The sequence below is a fragment of the Nuphar pumila genome, chromosome 16, assembly GCF_984573655.1.
Source record: "Nuphar pumila chromosome 16, dmNupPumi1.hap1.1, whole genome shotgun sequence".
Lineage (NCBI taxonomy): Eukaryota > Viridiplantae > Streptophyta > Magnoliopsida > Nymphaeales > Nymphaeaceae > Nuphar > Nuphar pumila.
Genome location: NC_143264.1, coordinates 70926646 through 70950836, shown reverse-complemented (window position 1 = coordinate 70950836; position 24191 = coordinate 70926646). Strand labels below are relative to the sequence as shown.

The window sequence follows — 24191 nt, the reverse complement described above, 5'->3', positions numbered from 1 at the left end:
TTGTGATTGCTCCCATATATGATACATACGGGCAGTGCGACAAATATCGCTAGATTTATGAAAATCTTGCGATAATATGGTGAGAAATTGTCTGAAAGTTTAAAACGGCAATTTCTCTCAAGATTTTCAAAATATCATGAGATTTATGAAAAACCATAAATATTGTGATTTAAACGTAATATTTATGTTTTAAACGGCTATTTATCGCCAAAAAAAACCTATATTTTTATTTTTAAATAATTTTTATTAATATTTGTTTATAAAAAAAATTATATAATTTTTAATTAATTTTTTATTGCCAAGATTTTGCCTAAAAAACGTGAGATTTATGGAATTTTTTCAATTTCTGGCAAGTTTTTTAAAAACGAGAAATTGCCGATAAAAACTTTTGTCACTATGCATACGGGACACCAAACTTCTGTTTTGTTTCGTCCATCTAACATAAAAGAAACCACCACTACGATTTCGACTCTTATTACTCTCTGCCCACCACTAGAGATAGTTTCTCCTTTGACTGGGACCATGTGGCAAATCGAACTCCCGACCTCATTCAACTTAAAAGCCTTAAGCTGACTCACCTAGCCAAGAAACACCACAACCTTGCCTTATCAAGTGGCAAATGATGCATATCCTGAATATTGAACTCTCAACCTTCTCCTTCAATTTAAAATCCTTAAGCCAATACACCTAGCCAGGTACGCAGAGCCCTTACGAGCAACTTGTTTTTACCTTTCTTCAACGACTCGGCACGGTGGAGGGCATCGTAGAATTTATCAAATAGCTTAAGGGTAAAATGGTAAACTTGCTCTTTCTCTCTCTGCTTACATGTTTACCAACAACAAGAATCATCTCATCTCTCTCTGCCGACCTCTCCCTCCAACGGAATCGGCCATGGACTGCTCCTACCGCTGTTGCGCTTCCCCGTCTCTCCGGCTTCCGGTTTCCAAATTTAGGCCTCTGGCTCCGGTCAACGGGGCGGCGCGATGGAGGACGTCCGCTTCCCGCGGCCTTCTTCACCGGCGGAGATCCGCATTGTCGGGGCGACCCGTGTGCCGCCTGAGCCTGCAGAGGGGGATAGCGGAGTTCTACGACGAGTCTTCGGGGGCGTGGGAGAGCGTGTGGGGCGAGCACATGCACCACGGCTTCTACGACCCGCACGCACGAGGGTTCGACCCCGGCGACCACCGATCGGCCCAGATTCGGATGATCGAAGAGGCGCTCAGCTTCGCACGTGTGCCGGGTTCCCCCCGCCCTCTCTCTCTCTCTCTCTCATCCTGATCGTTTTTGTATGGTGTGGGTCGTTCCTCGTTTTTTTGCATGTTTTATGTGATTGTTTCCTGCCACCCACGAAATTGAATCGGTTTGGGGACTCGGAGTGGTCAAAGGCTCGGTTTGGCTTCTTTCCAGATTCCGGTTTCGATGACCGGACCTGGACCGATCGGTATGGACATGGTGGGACCAAGGGTATCCAGCCTTGATCGGCCCGGCCCCCTTCATTAGCTGGATAAACTTTCTTTTCTTTACTGCAAGACAAACGGCCCTTGTTTCTTGGAGCAATTTCATTCAGGGCCAACATTTTACCTTTAATTTCAGGAACACTCCACTTTTCTGAATGTTTTGTTATGAGTTTCTTGAAAAGTGACAAACAAGAGGCATCGGGTTAACCTCCAACATTTTGGGATTACATATTTACCCTCACAAAAAGGAGAAGGGATGTCTTTCGGTTATAAGGGTATTATTGTCGTTTTATTCAGTTTAACTTGTTACCGAGTAAAGGATGAACGCCTTTTCTGACCATCGTCAGTGAGTGAGCAAGGAAAGAAAACTCATGAAGTTTTTACACCATGGACACCCAAAAAAGGGCCATGGTGAATGTGGCACCACAATTTCTGAACTATAGTGATGGTTTTCTACTCTTATCCGAAAGAAAGAGAGAAAGAATAGGTCTCTGTTTGACAGTTTCAAAGAATAAAGACCCATATCAGGATATTTAGAAACGTCAATCTTTTTTTTCTTTACAATGTTGTCAGTATGGGTCTGAATCGGCCGATTCGGATTGAACTGGTCCTTAGTCGATTCAGAAATGGCCGATTCACCTGTCATTTCAATCTAATTTTTTTTAGTATTTTTCAAAAAAAATTTATTGTGTAATAACACGTGTCATCAGATGGTAAAAAGTTGCTGATTCACAAACAATTGTTTGATTCAATTCGATTGGATTCAGGTTTTTTTTTTTTTTAAGAAACCGATTTTAACCGCATTTCTTTGGTGGGGATTGAGGGTGAAAAGTCGGCCACATTTCTGTGGCTTTTTCCCTTTTAGATACATTAAAAGAATTCTCTAATTTGAGTATTCTTAATGGGCTCTGCATTTCTCGAGGGAGGACCAGGTGCAATGTGATTACGCACTTTTAGTGTGGTGATGTACCTTATCACCTACCATCTTTGAGGTATAGCTTGTTAGCTGTGAGGCCCAACAGCAGATGATGGGTGAACAGATATAGCAATACCTTTAAAACTGTGCTATCACATCGCATTTCTTTCATTTGGGTTCTTTTTAGGAGGAATCAACTTCTATCATGTTCTTCTGAATTTTCCTAAGAAAAAGGGAAAATACTTTACCATTGTTGTAATTTAAATTACCATATAGGATATGGTGTTTGAATTCTTGAAACTACGATCCATGCATGCATTTTCACTTTCCTCGTGTTAGGAATGCAAATGGGTCAGATCTGGAACAGCTAAATACATAGGGAGTCAGAATTGGTGCAGCCAAAAATTGCAAAACCTCCATCCTAGATCTGACCCATCTGCATCTCTACCTCAGGTGGCATGTGATTTCACAGTTCACACTATCATAAACACACATTTTTCCCATCAATGGTATCCAAACGCACCCTTATGCTCTATTTGGGAATTGGTACCTGGGATGGGAGCCTATATGCATTTGGTAAAAACCTGGTCAAACAACCTTGGTAGTGGCTATTTGGGAATTGGCAGCAGGGATGGGAGTTTATTATGCACTTGGGAAATTGAGGCCCTCTCTCCTTGAATTTGCATTAAATCTTGGATTTGGTAACTACCACCTCCTAGACGCGGACACGTCAAATCTAAGTTTGGCAGCTGCCACTTTTCCGAATGCATAAACTACCTCTGACTAACCGTTTCTTAACAAATCCTTAGTGAAGTTGAAGCTCTTTTTTATTAAGTTTTTTTAACTAGCAGTTGTAGTCTTACTCACCAAAGTTTTGCAGATGACATAAGGAAGAGACCAAAGAACATTGTTGATGTTGGGTGTGGCATAGGGGGTAGCTCAAGGTACTTGGCAAAAAAATATGGGGCTAAATGTATTGGCATTACCCTGAGTCCCCTTCAAGCTCAACGAGCTAATGAACTGTCTGTATCTCAAGGGCTTGGAGATCAGGTAAGTTTCCGTCCTCTTGATACAATCTTTTTTTTGTGTGTGTGTATTCACGTTTGTGATCAACAAGAAAAATCAACCATCATCATCTATAAATCAAGTTCGCCAATTGAATGGATGATTACAATTCCAACTTGTTTCTCAGGTCTCTTTCCAAGTAGCAGATGCACTGGATCAACCCTTTCCGGATGGACAGTTCGACCTGGTTTGGTCCATGGAGAGCGGCGAGCACATGCCTGACAAGAAGAAGGTCTGCAGTGTTGCCATTAATCTTCTTCATCTCATGCTTGGAACAAATTTGGATTCCATTGTCTCAATGTGTGCACGCACCTGAAATGTGGTGAAAGTCTTTTGAACTTTGAGTAGATGCATGTTGATCAAGTATCTGACTACGTCTCACAGATTTCCAGTTTTACTCTCATTCCGTGTCCCCTTCCATACTAATCATATCGATAAACTTCATAAATGGTTGTATCCCTGCATCTGCAGCCTTGTCCATGTGATATAGCTGCCTGACATTGGTATTCAAATCTTATGGCCCTTAATGCACCAGTAAAATGTAGCATTGCACACCAACTCATTCAGCACAAAATTAAGATCTTATATACCTTAACATAAAGTCCTCATGTTGCACTCCTTTTTATGAAGAAACAACTCCTAGGCTGACTTTACGTAACTGGGGTAAGTGATGCAAATCGTTCACCGGATTCGCAAAAACTGCACTTGAAAATTCAATTAATCAAAAGGAAATAACAGTAGAAATAAAGTAACAAGAAAAAGGGAAAAGAGAAAGAGGAAGGGTTTATGAGAAAATCACATCAAGACCACTTACAGAAGTCCTTATAACAGGCATTTATAGGGAATAACCAAAAACCCCTAATTCTAAATTATATGAGATAAAACCGCTACATAATTAAGATCCAAATTTAAATAAAACTCAGATAAAACCCTAAACTAAGAACTAGATCCAGATGGATCCTTTAGACCAAGATAAAATGGTACTCCTCTCCTGCATCAGTAAGGCTTGATGATGGCGATGATGACGCAGCACCTTTATCAATTAGTGAAAGCCGATATGGGGCTGGCCATGCCCAAACTTTCTGTTATATGCATTGTGCTGGTAGAGCATCTCCCCAGCTTTTACTGATTACAATCATTTGTTTGACAGTTTGTAAGTGAGCTAGCAAGGGTGGCAGCTCCTGGGGCAACTATCATCATTGTGACATGGTGCCACCGGGACCTCTTACCATCTGAAAGCTCATTGGAGCCTGAAGAGATCGATCTCTTGAATAGGATATGTGATGGCTTCTATCTTCCTGCATGGTGCTCTGTTAGTGACTACACAAGTATTGCAGCATCCCTTTCTCTCAAGGTATACCATCCCCCATATCTCTTAGGGAGTGGATCAGGTAAACATTTTGTGTAAAACGTCCACATGAAAGTGACACATGTCCTCTATAGTGGGACCCAACTACTTCGGGTGCCAAATAAGACAAGTGTCACATCTTGTGTTAGCATTTTACAATAACCTCGTAAAACACTGTTTTAACTGATCCGGGCTCCATTACTTGAGTGTTCAATAAAGGGAATTGGATGAATAAGATTTTTCATGTTTGATTGTCCCCTGTGACAGGATATTAGGACAGCAAACTGGTCAGATTATGTTGCACCATTTTGGCCGGCAGTTATAAGGTCCGCGTTCACTTTCAAAGGCTTCACATCCCTACTTGGAACTGGTAATCACCTTACCAAATAGGAGTTATACCACTGTGATAGACAGAGCTATTTTAAAAATAAAGCATCAATTTGAAATACATTTACTGTCCCCCAACAGTAATAAGGCTTGCATGGTACGAATGATAGCCGTAAATAGTGGCCCGGATAAGAGATTTTCCACAGTTTCTTGAAACCCTTCTGCTCTTTGATAAAATTGTGAAAAAAAAAATCATATTATGGATATCTGATTATTAGAATTTTTAACAAATATAAAACTAGCTTTTACAAGACTTAATTCAACACCATTCGGGGTTCATTTTGGTGTCAGCCTGACAATATTTCTTTCTTAACTCGAGATGGAGTTCTAGTTATGTAGCTGTATACCACAAATGGTAGTTCATTGCTCACCAAGTTTGAGTGATTTTTCAGTGCCTACCTCTCTGATTCTCTTCTGCATGTGCACACTAGTAGAGTGATTGACAAACATAACAAGAATGTTAAGTTTATGTTTCTCTGCTCCTAACATTTTTCATCAGTGATGAAAAATGTTAGTTATTGAGTGCATGGAAAATTTAGAAAATATCGCCTAACTTGACATTATTGATTCAAGAGATTGAATGTGGAAATTTTCTGTTTCTAAGTGAGACCTGATTTATGAGCCCGAGATAAAGTAATGTCTTCAGACAGCATCTACTAATTTAGTTTTCTGACTACGTAGGATGGAAAACTATGAAAGGAGCAATCGTGATGCCGTTGATGATCGAAGGCTACAAGAAAAATTTCATAAAGTTTGCCATCATCACTTGCCGGAAACCAGACTAGGCAACCCCACATGAAGCAATCTCATAACTCTATCAGTTCATGTTTGAGTGATTTGATCTGCATGTACAAGTGCTAGTGCTTTCTGTTGAATATTATTTGATACCAACTGATTTCGCTATACATTGTTGCCAATACGAAATCAAGCGTTCTTTGTTGTATAAAGTTTTTGCACATGATTAATCGAAATATTGAATTGGTTCCCTTTGTGTGATAACAGAAGGCATCATTGATGTGATTGTCGTTTTGGAGTCTTTTTTATTCTCCAATATGGATAGATGATAATACCTGGTAGTGAATTCCACTCTGGATGTTATCTTTCAGTTGTAATGGTTTATTTTAGCTTCATAATTAGTCCAAGGATCTGAGGTCCTGGATGGTACCACCCAACGCCACAAAATAGAAGAGCCAGATGTGTTTTTCTTCTTCAGGTTAATGACAGGAAAACTTGACATGTCAGGCAGTTTCAAGTAGGTTTGTACCCATTGTGAGCTGACCCTTTGTTTGGCAGCAAAAAACTTGGGTACTAGCCTCCTTGCTTGGCAGGGAGACACCCTCTTTGACTATACGCTATACGACATGAGTATGCACATGAATTGATCGTGGGATGTTCGAGAGAGAAGACACAACAAACAATCAGGTATTTGCTTTTAACTGTGTACGTTGGGCAAAAGCCAAAGAGACTCTGTCAGATCAAGACTTTGACCTGAGGCAAGGGAAATTTGAACAATTACGAATTCCATCCTCTCACACGTGCAACAACAGCAATAATGTAGATCCTCTCTCTCTCTCTCTCTCTCTCTCTCTCTCTCTCTCTCTCTCTCTCTCTCTCTCTCGGGCATGTGTGTGTGTGTGTGTGAGCGTGTATTCATACACTCATGAAGCACATCTAGAAGCATGTCATTTGACTTGAGGGGAGATGAGAAGGAAATCAACAGGCTTTTTCTGCATGGAACCAGAAACTCTAGAACTCGAAGAGAAAAGACACAAAAATCTCCACGTAGCACAAGTCGGTTCCTTTTCCTCACAAGATATTTGGTACCTGGGAATCCAATCTCAGCTGCAACTCCTTCACCTTGGAACACAGCTCCATCTTTTGCTCCTTATAGCTTTGCAAAAGATAATCTTTCCCTTCAATAACTTCCCTCAACTCTGTCACCTCTCTCTTCAACATCTCAACTCTCTCCCCATCAGCTTCTCTCTCCTCATCCATCATAGGCATGTCAACAGCACCCAAATCTCTCACCTCCAGTTCTCCCACCATACCATTAATATAACCGTTCTGCATTTGCCTGTTTCCAGACACTACTACTCTATCATGGTGTAACCTGGCATCCCCAGATCCACAGTGGTCTGCCATAGCCTTCCTCAACCGTTGGATCTCCCTCTTTGCATCAAACAGATCCCTGTTTACAGCATCAAGCTGCAATTGTAGGTTGGTCGCATGAACATTGCGCTCACTCACAAATTTCTGCTGTTCAGTTATTCGTGCCTGCATCCCAAGTATCATCTCATCCCTCTGCTTGAGCTGCTGCCTCAGCTTGTGTATGACTTCACGCTTGCTGAATAGGTCTGAACCTGATTCCGACACACAAGGAGAGTCAGAGCCTGTGGATTGCTGGAATGGCCTTTTCAGCAGCTCTAGGCGCTCAGGAGAGGATGCCCAAATGGCAGATGCTTCTTTTTCTCCGGGTTCGGAAGCCTCTGCTGGCACACTTGTGACAACTGCTAGCTGCCCAAGCATTAGATCAGTGTCTCTTGACAATGCTCCATCGGGAGCATGCTTTGTCTCTACACAACCTTCAGGGACACCTGTAAATCAAGAGTTTCAAAAAAATCTGAGTTTTGAAGTTTCAAGCTGACCAAAATCATGGGTAAAACTTACAAACTAAATTCAGGGGCTGGAGGGACTCGGAGCTTGGTTCAGAAGAAAGTGACCAGAAAGGTCCTTAGGCAACTCAAAATGCAAAATGGAAATATTGATTTCAAGAGCTTCAGATCAACACAGAGGGTCACAGGTGACTTGGCCTATGTTAGTCCATGGTTGTGATAGTTCAAAACACCACATACTATATCATTGATTGACTGCCCAGGTCCTTGAAATATTAAACCTAAATGCATCACAGAGAGTAGGGAAGAATAGACATACTAGAAAGACCTCCCAGAATCCAAACATCAAAAGATCCTGCTTACAGAAAAACATCTAAATTGAATCACATTATAGCTCAAACAAACAGCACAGCTATATGATTGATGCAACATTTCCTAAAAGATAATTTTATGAATTTAGAAAGCAGCATCTTTTTCATTCAAGTTGCTTCTCTTTGCAGACATTCATCTGCTAATGGCAATCCAATGTTCCTCCGGATGGTCAAAAGCCTGACCAAACTCACATACTCGATAAATAGAAACAAATGAGCCAGAGTTTGAATTAAGAGACTGACCAAACTCACATACTCAATAAATAAAAACAAATGACCCATAGTTTGAATTAAGGGACTTATTGCTCAGGCTGATGGTATCAGCTGAAACAAACACAGTTTTTTGTGGACTCGGCAGATATCCAAATTGGAATTCAGTAAAAATGTATAATGAGTTCAATTCAAGCATGACTTTAAATGCCACAATAAAATTCATGAGAAACATATTAAATGTTGCAAAGCTTTCAAAAGAAAATTACAGATTAGAATACAAACTATAACTTCAATCTTGGACCTCATGGTAATTTGTGTCTTACTGATAGAATTACCGTAGTTAAGCATGTTTTGGCCTGCATTTCATCATACTTAGTGTTCTTTTTCAAGATCTGAAAGAAGATTAGCCAAAGACCAACAAAAACTGATGAGGAATTCTTATAGGGAGGAGCCAATAATGCCTAGGAACGGACTCTAGTCGGCTGGAATCTAGTGACTTTATCTATTCAAACTGGTGGCTTGGGAATTAGAGGATTAACCCCTATGAATAAAGCACTATTAGCAAAGGGTTTGTGGGCTTTATGTGTTGAAGATAGGCCATGTCAATTTGATTAAAAGCAAATATGAGCTACATAGCTGACCATGGAAATGGGATTTATTCTAACAAATGGAAAAGAGACTCAGGAGTTTGCAGAGGTTGGGTTGTGGTTTTGATGAGTTTAAATATTCTGGCAAATTTGTGGGCAGGGAATAGGCTGCTATTCTAGTCAAATAGATGGTCTGGAAATGGTATATTGGCTAAGAGATTTCCATCATTATTTAGCATAGCAAAGGTGCTGGATTGCATTTTGATAATTATTTGGGTCCGAATGCAGGATGATCTAACCTATTCAAGAGATGATTCAAAGACAAGGAGTTTGAGGAGTGGTTGGTGTTAATGAAACTAAATTTGGACTTTATATGAGCAAGAAGATAAAAGTATGGTGGCTTTGTGACAGGTTTGGTACCATTTCAGTACCGACATTTTATGGAGCATATGCAGCCAGGCATGGCTCCATTACCAATGATCTCAGAACGTGGTCCATCACCTAGGGCTATAACTACCGTGTGGCTCTTATCTTTCACTAGCATGAACACGCAAGTCAATCTAAAGAAGAAGGATGTAAAGTTAGCTAGCTGGTTTATTATGTATTGCAGGTGGAAGAGTCAACTGAACAGCTACTCTGGTCTTATGGCATGTTTCAAACAATCTTTCATTGGAGCTGGCCGAACTAAAGGTATATGTGAGACATGAATCTTGGACAAAGGATTTGTTGCTTGGACCAGTCATGTTCAAGAAAAGTGTCAGTCTTCAGTATGGAGGTGGTGGCTGCTAATGGAATGGTGGGCTGTATGATTGAGAGGAATAACAGAATTTTTAGGGAGCAATCTACCAAGCTGTTCTATGCTCTGCCCAGTTCAGGCAGATGTACTTTATGTTTGCTAGGAACAAGTGGCTTAATATGGACCTCTTATGGATGCATGAACATGATAGCTAGCTGATTTTAATATGTATTCTGGTGGGTTCCCGACACATTTCTTTCTTAATTAATAATTTTTCTTTTATTAAAAAAAACAAATTAAGAGGACCTCCTTATGAGGCCAAATTAAATTACTAAGTAACATATCCCCTAGAATGACTAAAATATCCATGAATAGCTTTGTGATTTGGCATAATATATATGGCTAAGTTATTATTGGCAAAGTATTCAGCATATCCAAAATATTAGCATTCATTCCATTTGAACATATACAGAGCACACAGGAAGTGATGGTCATTATCAGTTCAGTTGCTGACATGCTTTACATGAAGTGATTTAAATGTCAACAGATAAACCCTTTAGCAAGAGAAAAAATTATAATGCAGATGAAATGAACATAACTATCTAAACAGCAGACCTTAAATAATAATTTCATCTGAAGTGTGTTCAGCACCAAATGCAACATGACCATCAAGGTACCTTTAAATAGACAAAGTATAAGGTGAAAAATGTCAGAATAGGTTAGCAGCCAATTGAGGATGTTAGAGTTTCTCATCCTAGGAAACAGCATGTCCCTTCTGTTGTTCAGATTGTTGGTTGCCCTATCTTAGAGAAAGAAGTTGATGCTTGCCTCTCTGCCCAACATATTGATAGCTCAACTTCTCTTTTCTCTACGCCTGGGATTCTTACCACAGAAGACACCACTGATGAAAATTTTTTTGGTAACCATTTTTACTCTGACCTTGCTTCTCCACCAGGCTTTTGTCATCATAAGAAGCAAGAGGTTCAAATAGAGGATAAGGTGTGCAGCAAGGATCCTTTACGTGATCTTGCTGCATTACCTTCGAACATGGTCTTCAGACCATCGATTACGGGAGATCAGTGTACCTTTGCACAGACATATGATGCTCAAGCTAGGTGAGCAGGCATTTCTCCCATGCCCCTTATCAAGTTAGTGCTTGAGAGCACTACAAAGATGTGCATGCTTAAAAGGACTGAAATTGAAATGCTAAATGTGAACTCCAACTAACCTGGGGGTTCGAGGAGTAGGACCGCAAGATGTGCTTAGTATTCAGTTGAAATCTCCATCTTGTTGGCTCTTTACCTATGGGATGAATGAGCATCATCAAATGTAATCACCATCTCATCCTGAGTGTTAACTCATCACTTAGTATCTTCAATGTAATTCTTTTATTAAATGAGAATGTTTGCTTTTCTTCTCAAAAAGGTTAGTAGACAACTCTCAAATCATGCCAGACGGAGTATTACAGGCAATGGAGAAAATGCTCAAAGTTGAGGCCTCTCAATAGGATAAAGTTTGATAACATATACATCGAATGTCATCATCATAATCAGCATCACTGAGCTTAGTCCATCCCTAAGTCATTTGCGTATCCAAAACTTATGACTTAGTGGAGGCAACCACTTAATTAACTAAAATAACTAACTTATTATCTGCTTCTCAATTCAAAACTGAACACATTAACAATGCCATCTCAAATTCACCATCTTATTATTTAGGAAAGTACAAAGTTCAAAGACAAGAAGCTATTTCAAGAACAAAATAACATAAATCCACTAAATCATGGGGAACTTTTGGAACTAATATTAGATATGGAGATTTTGAGGAGAAATATATCACATGTTTACATATGGTAACAAACAATTTTCAGTACCTGGTTTCCAATATTGACAACTGGGTCAGTGAATCATTTCCTCTCTAGTTTCAGAGATAACCTTCACCCCATTCTGACATCAACAAAAGTTGCACTTATCATATTTGGTTTTCATTCTTCTAACTTTCAATCCTGCTAGATATTCACTTTTTCCATACTGCCACTTGCTCCAACTATAGTTTGAGTTAGTGGAATGTTGGTTAGAAACAACATGCACCATTCGACCTCATCTTTTATGGAGATGAGATTATCGCATTTGTGACTAATGCAAAAAAGTATACCTCATACAACCTATAACAAGGAGTACAAACTTCCCAGTTTATGTGGTTGTTATGCTAGTTTCTTCGCTGCCATACATGTCTTCAATAATCCTAGTATATCCACTTGAAATGCCTATACTCCTCGGCATTGACAAATTAAGACACCATAACATGTCATCCATATATAAATGGCATTTTTTATCAGATATCCATAATCTCAAAATAGGATCTTGTGTTTATGTTTTCCAAAGATAGTATGTGTAAAAGTGCTTCAATTTATGTTAAATAAAAGAAAAAGCTTCAGCTCTAAGAAATCTTCATTTTTTCTAGATGAGTTTCTCATCTTCTCTTTGATTTCTTAGTTCTATATGACAATTGAGTCACAGTAGTAGTTTTCTTTATGATAAGGTTAGAAATATTGTGAGAAACATACTAAATTTATAATATGAGACATTTTTCCATAGTATCTCCATTCTTCACATAACATATGGCACAAGAAACATCTCTTCGCTGATGTCATTGTATCATGGATATTGTATAACAAAGGGCTGCATCATACATATCACATGATACTCCTGTATATACCAGTGTTTTGTTCTATATTACTGAAGCCTAAATGTTCTCTCTCTTTTTTTTGTTTTTTGTTTTTTGTTTTACCATTTAGACATTTTGACCAGATCTCTAAGGTCATGTATGCTTATTTTGACCCACAAAACACAAAGAACACGATCACCCTCTCATTCCAGGTTTTCCAAAATATCTAAACTTGAAAAGTTTGTAGGTTCTCATCTCAAAACAGTTACCATAAAGTTCTTTTCTCGATTTGCCTCTCATTCTAAGGGCTGTCTACTACATTTTGCTACAGAGTATTAAAACCAGATAGCGAGATTCATGCATAACATTTCCAATCTTTTCAGCTTTAAAGGGTCAAAAGACTAGTGGACTAGCCATATATTTGCTGATTTCTAGATAAATATGATGAGGTAAGACGAGATTATGTTGGAAGTTTACATGGAACCTTTCATCCTCAAAAGGAAAATCTGTTCTTTAGGACCATGAACTTGCCATGCCATCATGCTAAATTTCTAGAAAGAAGCAGTTTCCAATCCCATGACTGGACACATGCTAAACATGTTGAATTGTTCAGAACTATCAATCACTACCATATTGATATTCAGGCAAGATGACAGATGAAGGGTGGATTCCACAAATTCATACCATTTAGTTTGTTGAAACCACCAACAAAGCATTAGATTAGCAAATCTTTAGAAATGTTCATCAGGTGGATGTACCAAGAAGCACAATAGCAGGCTACTCGTGTTAGTTCAACATCAGCATGCTGACTTTGACATCAGCAGTTGATATATGGATAATGATGCCAACAAAGGTCAACTAGAAAGGGATCCTGTTTCAAGCTACTTTATATTTATTTGATTGTCGTGGAACCTCATTTTTATATTATTCATCTATTTGTACCTTTGCTTCTAGGCAAAATAATTACACATACAGAACATGATCACCTCTCTCGTTCTAGCTTCATCCATTGGACCAAGTGAAAAAATTCCATTTTGAATCAATCTGTTAATTATGCACATTTCTAGTCAACTTTTTGGCCCTATCTTCCATGTTGCTTCAATGGTCATTGTTCAGCACTGACATGGCTGCCCCAGAATATTTTATTTTGATAATTGATAAACTTTCACCATATTTCCTTTCAATCATTTCAAGTGCCTTTTACCGTTCTTCATTTATCAACATAGTTCACTGTCCACAAATTAACGATTTGTGCAAAATTTTCACCTAGACTGCACATAATTAGTCAGCTCATATTTTCGTATGAAGAATGGTTCTCAATCTTGCCTATCATTTTTTACTAGTATCTGCACTGCTTTCTTTTTTTGGACTGTATATGCATTATTAATCCTTACAGACCAATAAAATTTAAACTCGTCAAAATGACATAATATTATTATCCTTCTTTCAATAGAATACCACCAGTATCCTTTATGGCTCTTAGAATAGCCTACAGGAAGCAAGCCACGAGTCAGGATCTAATTCTTTTCTCTGCAAATGATGATCTATAAGAACAAACAGCCAAAGCCCAAGACTTCAGTTTCAAGGCAGCATTTCCTAAGCAATCAAATTATCCAAAGGTTTTGCTGAAAGCTGACTCATAAATTTCAAAGAGTGAAAATCCGCTATAGGTAAACTCTCCACCACTAAAAATGCTAAAGATGGTGAAGTTTTTTGTTTTTGAAATAATGATATGCCTGGTTCCTTGTTCATCTGTTTATATATATAAGTGGTTTCTCTAACCGTATCAGTGTTGAAAACAAAGAGTTGGCAACACGCAATAATACTCTCCATGCAGAACGCCCTGCAGAGAGTATTGCACAGAAATAAAATTGGACCAACACCCACTGCAAAAAAGGGGGTGGTCATGTTGATTTCAGGGGTGTCTTTCCAAACAGAGATTGCAGTAAAGGCTTCATTTTTCATGTCTTTCCACAAAAACTAGCCATTTTTTGTGCTATGAAAACACCTCCTAGTCTTAGCTTTTAGATAGTTAAAGGGAAGCCAAAAAAAATGCTATTCTACCAGATTTCTGCAGACTGATCATGGTACAAATGCAGCGCATATAGAAATCAATGATGGCTGATTTCCAAAGCCAAGACTAGTTTCCTTATTAGTTGAGAAACCTAATGAGAAAAACAACAGGCACCTTGTAATCTCTGTTTTAAAATGATCCTGCTTGCAAACCATTAACACCCAGCAAGAAAACAAATTTGGAAGCATTTACCACTCCAGAATCCCATGTGAACAGGAGCATCTCTCCCAATGATGTCCTAGTGCCATGGAAAGATGTCAAACTTAAAAAGTTATCATAAATGTCTCTCGGATCATGGTAAATGATTTTGATGGGAACACAGGAACAGAAAATCAATAACCGCACAAGGCGATAACAGCAGAATATCGGTAACCACACAGGGCGATGTTCTCACAGGAACAGCAAGGCAATAAGAGCAGAATATCAGTAACCACATGTAAGGAAACAATAGAAAATACAATAAAGAAGCCACTAAAGACATGCAAGGATTAAGAACAATATGCACAATCACAAGTCCACCAAGGGACAATACAAAAGCCAAACAATGGCAAATACAAAAGCACAAAAAGTGCATAAAATAGTCACTAAGGGTGACCACAAGAGAGCACAGAAAAAATATATAAGTTTTCATTCACTAGAGAATGCTTAAGAAAAGTATAGTTACAAGAGGGGACTTAAAACTCCTTTTTATAGACCACATGGGAGTCTATAGTCATTTGAATGCTTCCAACGGCTATAAATATAGCCGTTGGGGAGATCCCAATGATTAGATTGGTCCATAACCAATATACCCTTATACAAAAAGGAAAAGACAAAAATAAAATAAAGAAAAGAAAATATAAACAAAGACAGATCAGACCCTAATGGGAAGTACCTATTACATGCAGGTGAAAAGACAAAAATCCCCTAGAGGGCATTGTCTATTACATATGTTCATACATATGTGTGTATATATATACACACACATTAACATATACAACCATATTTTAACACTCCCCCTCAAACTTACGGTGTGATCACTGATTACCAAAAGTTTGCTAAGTAGAAAAATGAAACGAGGTGACGGAAGAGCTTTAGTGAAGAAATCCGCAAGCTAACATTCATAAGTCACATGGGGTAACTTAATTGTTTCTCTCAAGTATTCTTCTCTAACATAGTGACAGTCCATCGTTCATGGAAGGTGTGGTTGCTTGCAATATAGATAGTGCTTTTATTGTCATAGCATATCTTCGAAAGACCAAAAATGGTGACTCACATATCCTTGAGAAGATCTATGGCTCGATATAAAGCTTGTGTTGATGATAAAGATACCTTCTATTGCTTCTTACACCTTCAAGGTATAAAAAAGTGTCCTAGAAATACACAAAAACCAGTACTTGAGACTATCATTAGGATTTTCTTCTCAAACTGCATCAATATAAGCAATTAGATCTAAAGAAAAAGAGGATAAGAAAAACCTTTTGGATATAGTATTTTTTATATATTTGACAATTATCAAAACGGCACTCATATGCACCATAGTTGGTGCATGCAGAAACTAATTTGTTGAATGCACAACATGGGCAATAGATGGTCTTGTAATAGATAAGTAAGTCAAGGATCAAATCAGCTGTTGGTATGGAGTTAGATCTTCAAAAAGAGTTTCATCTTCTAATCTTAGTTTTGCATTGACAACCTGTTGCGTATCAGCTTGCTTGTCATCAAAGATTTCTTAATCGGCGATGATATCTATAACCAGCTTTATTTGAGATAAGATATATCCTCTGAGTGAGTAAGTCACTTCTATACCTAAAAATATCTTAAAATCTAAGGTCAGACATACCAAAATGTTTTTTAAAATTTATTTTAATTTTATCAACTCCTTGTATCATATGAGTCATTTTTCCCTCAATATAGAGCATGCCTAGCCAAAATGTTCTTTTTTGAACCCACTACATATAATCAAGCCAAAAATTATCCTGAATAGATAGGTGTCATGAAAGATGAGATAAAAGCTTTAGAAAAGTTCAAAACCTGAGAATTAGAAGACCTCCCGAAAGAGAAAAACCAAAAGTAATGGGACTTTAGAAAGATATAAAGTTAGGTTAGTAGCCAAGAGCTATTCTCAAGAACATGGCATAGACTATGATGAAACCTTTGCACTTGTAGCTAGGATGACTTCAGTCAGAACCCTTATAGCCGTAGTTGCTATTAGGAATTGGCCCATCTATCAAAATGGATGTCAAAAACATATTTTTAAATGGTGAATTAAAGGAGAAAGTCTATATGGACCCACCACCGGGATATGAAGTTTCGTCAGAAAAGATTCTTCATTTAAGAAAAGCTTAATATAGTTTGAAACAGGCTCCTACAGCCTGGTATGATAGATTTGATTTTGTTATGATTAAGCTTTGTTGTAAATCCTATTATACTAACACTGCAGATTTTGTTAAGAGATTTAAATCAGGTATTGTTATTTTACTCCTCTACGTTGATGACATAATCATTAATGGAGGAGACAAACAAGAAGTTAGTTACATTAAAAATGTTCTTAAACAAAATTTTGAAATGACTGACTTAGGATTCCTTAGATTCTTTTTGGGGATCAAGGTAGCATATTCTCCATGTGGTTATTTACTGACTCAATCCAAGTTTGCCACTAAGATTATTGATAGGTCTGGAATTACTGATGAGAAGAGGGTGGACACTCGTGAAGTAATTAATGCAAAGATGAAAATAGATGACGGAATACTCTTGGACGACCCCACTCCCTACCGGTTAGGGCTCTTACCTATATAACAATTACCTCACATGACATTTCTCATGTGGTGCATACAACAAACCAGTTTCAACACTCTCCTACTATTGTGCACATGAGTGTTATGATGAGAATTATTCGATATTTACAAAATTTTGTTTCTAAAGGACTTCTATTATATTCCTATCTATGTCACAGGGATTCAGCCAGACAGGTGCCGCACCCGCGTCGACGCGATGCAATGCGGGTGTGCGTGCGGCACCGGGTGCGGTCAACCTGACCCTGGGTGCGTTGACCGCACCCAGGGTCATTTTGGTCCAATTTTTTGATTTTTTTTTTATTTTGCCCTGTGAAATGGGCTACGAAATTTAAAAAAAAATTGCTAACAGCTGACCGCACAACGAGACCCGCCCCTTGCTGGATTTTGATTTTGATTTTAACCTTGATAGCTTCGGTCTATTTAGAGTTGCCTATTCCTTGACGAGGACTTCCAGATTCTTCACCTCTCCCCACCCCTTTCTGGATCCCTGCAGGTAGTGATGAGAGAATGAAAGGACGGAACAGCCGAAGCGTGGATGTCTGCTTGTTGTTGCTGCTCTTGTTTTATAAAGGGGCACTTGTGTCCACAACATCTGACGAGCTTTGTTGGCATCCCATGTTATTCCTGCCTCCAAACAATGAATTTGCAGCGTTGGAAAACATACTGTTAACTTGGAAATGATGATCCATCTTCCTCAAAAATTAAAACCAAAATTCAAGAGCCTTTTGAAGTCTTTGTCCTTCAACCATCCAGATCTTTCTTCGTCAAGGATTTTCTCTCTCCATAATAATTGATAATGGTGGTGGTAGCCTTGGTGGCTATTAGTATTCACTTTTCTCCTGACGAGATGGGTGCTCTAGCCGTAGCCTGGTGTAGACCTCTCTTTTCCACATGTCAAATCCAATAAATTTCTTTTAGCTGTCATCCAAAGTCCAGACCGGAGATCTGTGTGCAACTGTATACAAAATGAAATTTGAAGAACCCTAGGCGGTGGCATGGCAGTGGCGGTGGAGCCGTAGGCCTCATGAAGATTCTCTCTCCAACAAATCACATCAAACCTTTCGCTTATATTTTTTTTTTTGAAGACCAGGGAGTTTCAGACATGATTGAATCATGACAGTCAACAGAACGCAGCAGGTTGGGTCGATCAGATTGCCAATCCTTTTGGTTCATCAATTTTGTCCCGTTGCGCCAAAGTACACAACAAGCAGAACGTGGGTAACAAGTCTTCAAACAAACACACCAGCAAAAAAAAAACTGGTTATAAGTCCTATATATATATATATATATATATATATATATATTTATTTATTTATTTATTTATTTATTTATTTATTTATTTATTTATTTTTTGCCGCACCCCCGCACCCAGGTTTTTTGGAAGTGCTGCATCCCCGCACCCGCACCCGCACACACACCTGCACCCATGTGACATAGATTCCTATCCACTTGAATTAATTGCATATTTTGATTCTAGCTGGGGAGGAGATTCCAATGATACTCCTGGTTCTTGTATTTTTATAGGTGATTCGTTGGTATCCTGAAGTGTAAAAAGCAACAAAAAGTGTTTATATCATCAACAAAAGTTGAGTATCGTGCCATGGCTACCATCGACATCTGAAATCGTATGGTTGAGAGGATTGTTGGAAGATATAGGAGTATATATGCAATCATCCTCAAAGTTATGTTGTGACAATAAAAGTGTCATCTACATAACTGGCAATCACACATTTCATGAAAGAACCAAGCATATCGAAATGGATTCGCATTCATAAAGAATATCTAAAGAAGATTATCACCCTGCCCTATGTGGCATCGGAATTTCAATAGGCCGATTTCTTCATGCTTTCTTTTCCCCTGTTCCATTTCTTACTTGACAAACTCTCGATAATCACATCATAAGTTTGAGGGAGAGTGCTAAAGTTTTATATATAGATGTATATACATAGCTATATATACCTATATATATGTATATATATATAGATTTTTTATATTGTTGTAATAGGTAATACCCATCAGGGGTATTTTTGTCATTTCCTTTTATATAATAGGTTGTTCCCATTAGGGGCACTTTAGTCTTCTTATATTTTCCTTTTTATTTTTCTATTTGTTGTCCTTCTATTTCCAGTAAAGGGCATTATTGTCATTAGCCCTAAGAGCCATTGGGATGCTCCCAATGGCTCTATGAGCCTCCTCTTGTCTATATAAAGGGGATTACCCCCCTTCTTGTATAATGTTTTTCTCGAGCACTTTGATATATAAAAATTGTCATTTTTATGTGTTTGCTTTGCCCATAAGTGGCTTTTGTATTAATTGTGTTGGTCCATAAGAGACCTTGTGTTTGTGTGCACTTCTTGTGATTTGTAAGCCCATAAGTGGCAACCATTTGTGCACTACTTTATTTCATTACATTCTTAAGGTTAGATTGTGCCAATGCACTGTATAGAGATACTAATCAGGAAAAGACAAATTACGCATTAACTAGGACCTTCATTAACAGGATTGATATGGAACTCGTCTTTCATTGATACCTCCTTTTGGACAAGAAAAGAAAGAAGATCTACATTATGAAAAAAGTTTCAAGGTGTAAATTCAAAATCGTAAATTTGTAATATTGGAAGCAGTGTAAGATTCTGTACACCAATAGGTTGCTCTTCATGGTAGTAAAAACTTTTATAAAAAGTTCGTTTAAGCCTTTTCTCTAACAGCTTTGAGATAATTGTACAAAAGTTGCCAAGGGACAAGTCAACTGAAAAATAGGAGATATAACTTTTTTTTTTCTTTTAACCAAATATAAGCATGAACTGATTGAACCCCACAAGTAAATTGTGTGCTTATGAAACCCATTGAATAAAGCATCAGAATGATATAATTCCAGAAGATTTTGAAGAGATAAATATGGGATTTGTTCAAGCTAGGAACCATATCTTCAACAAGTAAAATATGGTCCTCGTCATTTCTCAATAAGTTACTCATATGAACTTACCATCAAAATCCCTGAATGGCATGTTGTATTCCAATCATGTTGGCAATTTTTGGCATCAAGAATGTTTCCGCCATAGAAAAGGCAAATGTTAAACCAACAGACAAGCAGATATGCAATTTTGTAGCACCATTATGACCCCAACTGTGACAAAGATTTTGCTCCAATATTTTGATGAACTCAATAATAGGATCAGCTTAGGTGATATAGCTCTTAGATATGAGATTCCTTAATGAGTCAAATATAACTTAAATGCAACCAATCACTCACACAGCATAACCAGTCTATTGAGCATATTCCACATTCCAGAGCCCACAATCCATCATAAAAGGTAGGCTTTATGGCTTTGATTGCCTAGTCATTCAAGTATCACCCATTTGCAGAAATAAAATAATGAAGTTATTCAAAACATTCTATAACCCATTGTAAAAGATTGCCCCATGTGCAGCAAGATCAAATGTAAGAATCTGCCATTGGCTGCACCATGCACCATATAGATGCTAACATTTGCATCAGATAATATATTTAGTGCAGTTTGCATAATAATGCAATCTTTTTAGATAAACCCGCCCGTATTAACTACCATAAATTGCTTAATGAGAGTAATGATTATTCTAGAATTCTACAATTTCCAGAATCTGTTATCTACTTCATAACATCAGTTGTTGATTCTTTAGTAGCTCAGACATATTTATCATTTAAATGATATAAACTATTTCTGAGTATATTACTATATCTAATTCATTATAGCAAGAGACAAAAAGTTTTGTAAGAGATTGTGTTTCAGTCATCTTGTTACAAATAGGTAGCAAATTCCACTAATCTGTTTCTAAATCACATACTGCAATGTGCAAAGTAGCTAGATAATTATTCTTTCATGTTAGCCTAATGGATGCTTAACTTAACAAGAGTCGTAAGACCTACAGCTAACAACTATTAATCAACAAATATATAGTTAACATTGGATTTGATGCTATGCCTTGACCACAAGGTGGCCAAATCATAAAATGGATAAAATGGGTTGTGCAAGTCCAAATCCTAATTTATTTGTATCTAGAAGTGAAAAGTACCAGCATCCCTATGGACATGGTATGACATGGGTATGGGGCCTGCTAGAAGCACTCGATCCATATGGAGTCTAGTATAATTGTTTCATGTAGCACATTTATCTATCCATTCTATGAATAAACTATCAGTGGGCAAGGCCTTAATATAATGCAACAATCAAATATTGCAATTGAACCTGAGACACAATGGCAACATCCGTCTTCATCATGTGTGAAACAATATGCATTGGAATGTGATGGGCAGGCTCCAGATCTCCTTTTAGCATTGATCCTTGCATGCCCTAGTGCAGAAGAACGTCAAAAGTTAACATAACAGAGAAACAATGAACAAAAAAATGAGGTGATAAAATCCAAGCCAAGCAGACCTTTTGATGTGTTACTAGTGTCAGCTATTTGTTTGTCCACAAAAACTTGCTTTAACTTGTAACCGAGCCTAACCGACAAAGTGCCCAATAAAGCACCGCAGGCAATAAGGACCCAATTTGGGCCTCCACCATATATATTAGTAGTTTTCTGACCTCTTGAGAGCCTCCCATCTGATTCTGATTTCATTTTAAGCAGGACCAAGATATAGCTGGGAACACTCATGCATCTGGACAAGGAACTACACAGCAAAAGATTAAATAGTATCACACATGATAACAACCAACATAAATCTGCATCCATTACAGCAAGCAACAGATGCAGATAGATCAACCACAATGTGCATTAAAGATACCGTGACAAATAGTCCTACACTAAATAAAGTGCATATGAAAATTGAACACATAGAAGCAACTCACTATGACACCCAAAGGCTAAAAGTCTCACCAAAAAAAGGAACAAAAGAAAAGAAAAAAAAAGTTCTGACCTAAAAATGCAGAGTATAACTGTATATGGCTATTTGAGCGAATGTTGTAGTAAATAGAAAAAGAAAAAGAAGAGAGAGAGAAGATAATGACCGTTAGTTATACATGTACAGCCAACCCGATTAAGGCAGTTTGAGAGCCTTGAATCAGAGGTGCGCTGTGGTTTCCTCCAGTGCTCTCATTCTCTCTGCTGTTTGGGAGCAGTGGTGTTGCTAAAACACTGTAATACGAGTGGATTTGGCAGCCCCAACACCACATTTCAACACCATTCACAAGAGGATGTTTTTGGCAACTCCGTCCTCAACACCACATTTTGGCAAAACCATATTTTCGCAACACATAGGAATGGTGCTTCCATCTCAATGCAAGCCTCACAAACAGAGCCTAAAATAAGATGTACGGTTGCAAGACTCTATATAATTAACCAAAAAAAACAAAACTAAATCATGAAATTAAGAAAGCGGAAAAGGTAAGATTTAACACAAATATCACAAACAGAAAAAAAAACAATCAACCTCCAAATTGGAGGCAACTACAGGAAACGCCTAAAAGCAGCCACTACAGAAGCAGGTGTGCCATCAAAACCACAATGGTGGTAACATCCATTTGACACCAAAAGCCCAACAAACCAACCATTAATGAGACCATCAAGAGAAAGCAGAAACCCAACTTTGGGAATAAAAAGAAGAGAAAGGGAAAAAAACAAGTTTCAAATCAACCCAAAAAAAATATACAAGGCAACCAAAGAAAGCCGCAAAAGAAATACCCAAAAAAGAAAAGGGAAGCAAAAGTCACTGGGGAACATGATGGGGGAAGGCAGAAAAAGACTTACCCACAGATTCAGCCAACTTCACAGGAATGAAGGAGGTGGTGGCCCCTCATGTCACCACCATCGCAATACTAACACAATATAGGGAAACTTGTATGAGCAAAAAGGGAAGGTGAGAGAGAGGGTTGTTACAACTTGCAAAAAGGAAGAGAGAGGGGAAGAGATTGTGGAGAAGAGGGGAAGGCCCCGAGGCCCCCGACTCCTTCGATTGGCGGCTCGGACTGCGGGGATTTCGAAAGGGATTGCCACGTCGGATGCCACGCAGTAGAAGTCCCCACTCCCTAGCGAAGCTGTCAGCCTGTCACTCACCCAGAGAGGGAGAGATTGATTGGTGCTGCTTCAGAGCCCGCAAAATCTCCTCGTAGAAATTGAAGACCTTTGATTTTGTCTGTTGGAAAATATCGTTAAAATAAATAAGTTAAAACCCAGGAAATATCTGTAAAATAAAAACACTACGTATCCATAATTTAAATATATATATATATATATATACATACTAAAATATATCACAAATGAAAAAAAAACTTCCCCTTGATACATAGCTGATAATAACATGAATGTTGAGGTAAAACTGCATTAACTTTCCAAACAAAAAACTGCAATATCAAAAACAAAAGAATATCCCCATATTTGATTGTTTAAAATAACTGACAAAAAATACCCCAATATTTTCACAGCTCTCACGACCTTAGTCATTAATATTAAGGTTGGGTTCAGCTCCTAAAAAGTTAGTCTTGGCTTTGGAAATTGTGTTCGGCTAGGCAAACTATGATCCAGCTCGTTTAAGTATTTGAGTCGAGTACAAACAGGAGAAGCTCGGATCTGCTTGTATAGACTCATTTTATATATTATGTATAAATATATTATATGTTATATATATTATATAATTTTTATACATGTTATATATATATATGTATAGAGAGAGAGAGAGAGGGATATATTATCAACTTTTAAAAAATTACTTGAAAAGCAATTATTTTAATGAAAAAAAAACAGTTGGTGATCGGCAAGTAAGCTCGGCTAGGCTGAACCCATGCAAGGATTACCTTGCTCGCTGAGCTCGGCTCGTTTACCAGCCTTAGGGCGTGCGTGCACGTGTGATCGCTATTAAAGGGAAAAACTGATATTGTTTTAACCAACAGAGATACTTGGGGATGGCAAATCCGTAAAATTTTGCCCTTTGTTTACACTTTTTTGGTGCACGGTTCTGCCAAAAGTTGGCATTGGGATTTTTCAAATGACGGCTGCAACCTC

The 24191-nt window shown here is 38.1% G+C and overlaps 2 protein-coding genes across 3 annotated transcripts; one reads left to right on the top strand and one right to left on the bottom strand.

Moving 5' to 3' along the window:
- Positions 1 to 829: 829 nt before the first annotated feature.
- On the top strand, positions 830 to 6120 carry LOC149813492 (putative tocopherol O-methyltransferase, chloroplastic). Of its 2 annotated transcripts, none has more exons than XM_089991468.1 (6): positions 830 to 1231; positions 3254 to 3423; positions 3566 to 3670; positions 4589 to 4792; positions 5054 to 5156; positions 5855 to 6120. In XM_089991468.1, the coding sequence occupies exons 1-6, from the start codon at positions 892 to 894 to the stop codon at positions 5956 to 5958; spliced, it is 1026 nt and encodes a 341-aa protein (XP_089847594.1). In that variant the 5' UTR covers positions 830 to 891; the 3' UTR covers positions 5959 to 6120. The 2 variants fall into 2 exon arrangements, with proteins under 2 accessions (XP_089847594.1, XP_089847593.1); XM_089991467.1 differs by having other exon boundaries at positions 832 to 1240.
- On the bottom strand, positions 3680 to 23052 carry LOC149813491 (uncharacterized). Its single transcript, XM_089991466.1, has 6 exons — positions 22941 to 23052; positions 21626 to 21864; positions 21437 to 21541; positions 6998 to 7767; positions 4029 to 4137; positions 3680 to 3932 (listed from the first exon to the last, which is right to left on the bottom strand). Exons 2-5 carry the CDS (start codon positions 21846 to 21848, stop codon positions 4120 to 4122), a joined length of 1116 nt encoding a protein of 371 aa, XP_089847592.1. The 5' UTR covers positions 21849 to 21864; positions 22941 to 23052; the 3' UTR covers positions 3680 to 3932; positions 4029 to 4119.
- Positions 23053 to 24191: the final 1139 nt, after the last annotated feature.

What these genes read in the sequence shown, in the direction of transcription:
- LOC149813492 (XM_089991467.1), top strand. Translation starts at nt 892, where the DNA reads ATGGACTGCTCCTACCGCTGTTGCGCTTCCCCGTCTCTCCGGCTTCCG. An exon ending in CTCAAGGGCTTGGAGATCAG is followed by an intron (nt 3,424 to 3,565) that starts GTAAGTTTCCGT and finishes CTTGTTTCTCAG; the next exon opens with GTCTCTTTCCAAGTAGCAGA. An exon ending in CAGCATCCCTTTCTCTCAAG is followed by an intron (nt 4,793 to 5,053) that starts GTATACCATCCC and finishes CCCCTGTGACAG; the next exon opens with GATATTAGGACAGCAAACTG.
- LOC149813491 (XM_089991466.1), bottom strand. Translation starts at nt 21,848, where the DNA reads ATGAGTGTTCCCAGCTATATCTTGGTCCTGCTTAAAATGAAATCAGAA. An exon ending in CACTAGTAACACATCAAAAG is followed by an intron (nt 21,542 to 21,625) that starts GTCTGCTTGGCT and finishes CTTCTGCACTAG; the next exon opens with GGCATGCAAGGATCAATGCT. An exon ending in ATGTTGCCATTGTGTCTCAG is followed by an intron (nt 7,768 to 21,436) that starts GTTCAATTGCAA and finishes CTTGATTTACAG; the next exon opens with GTGTCCCTGAAGGTTGTGTA.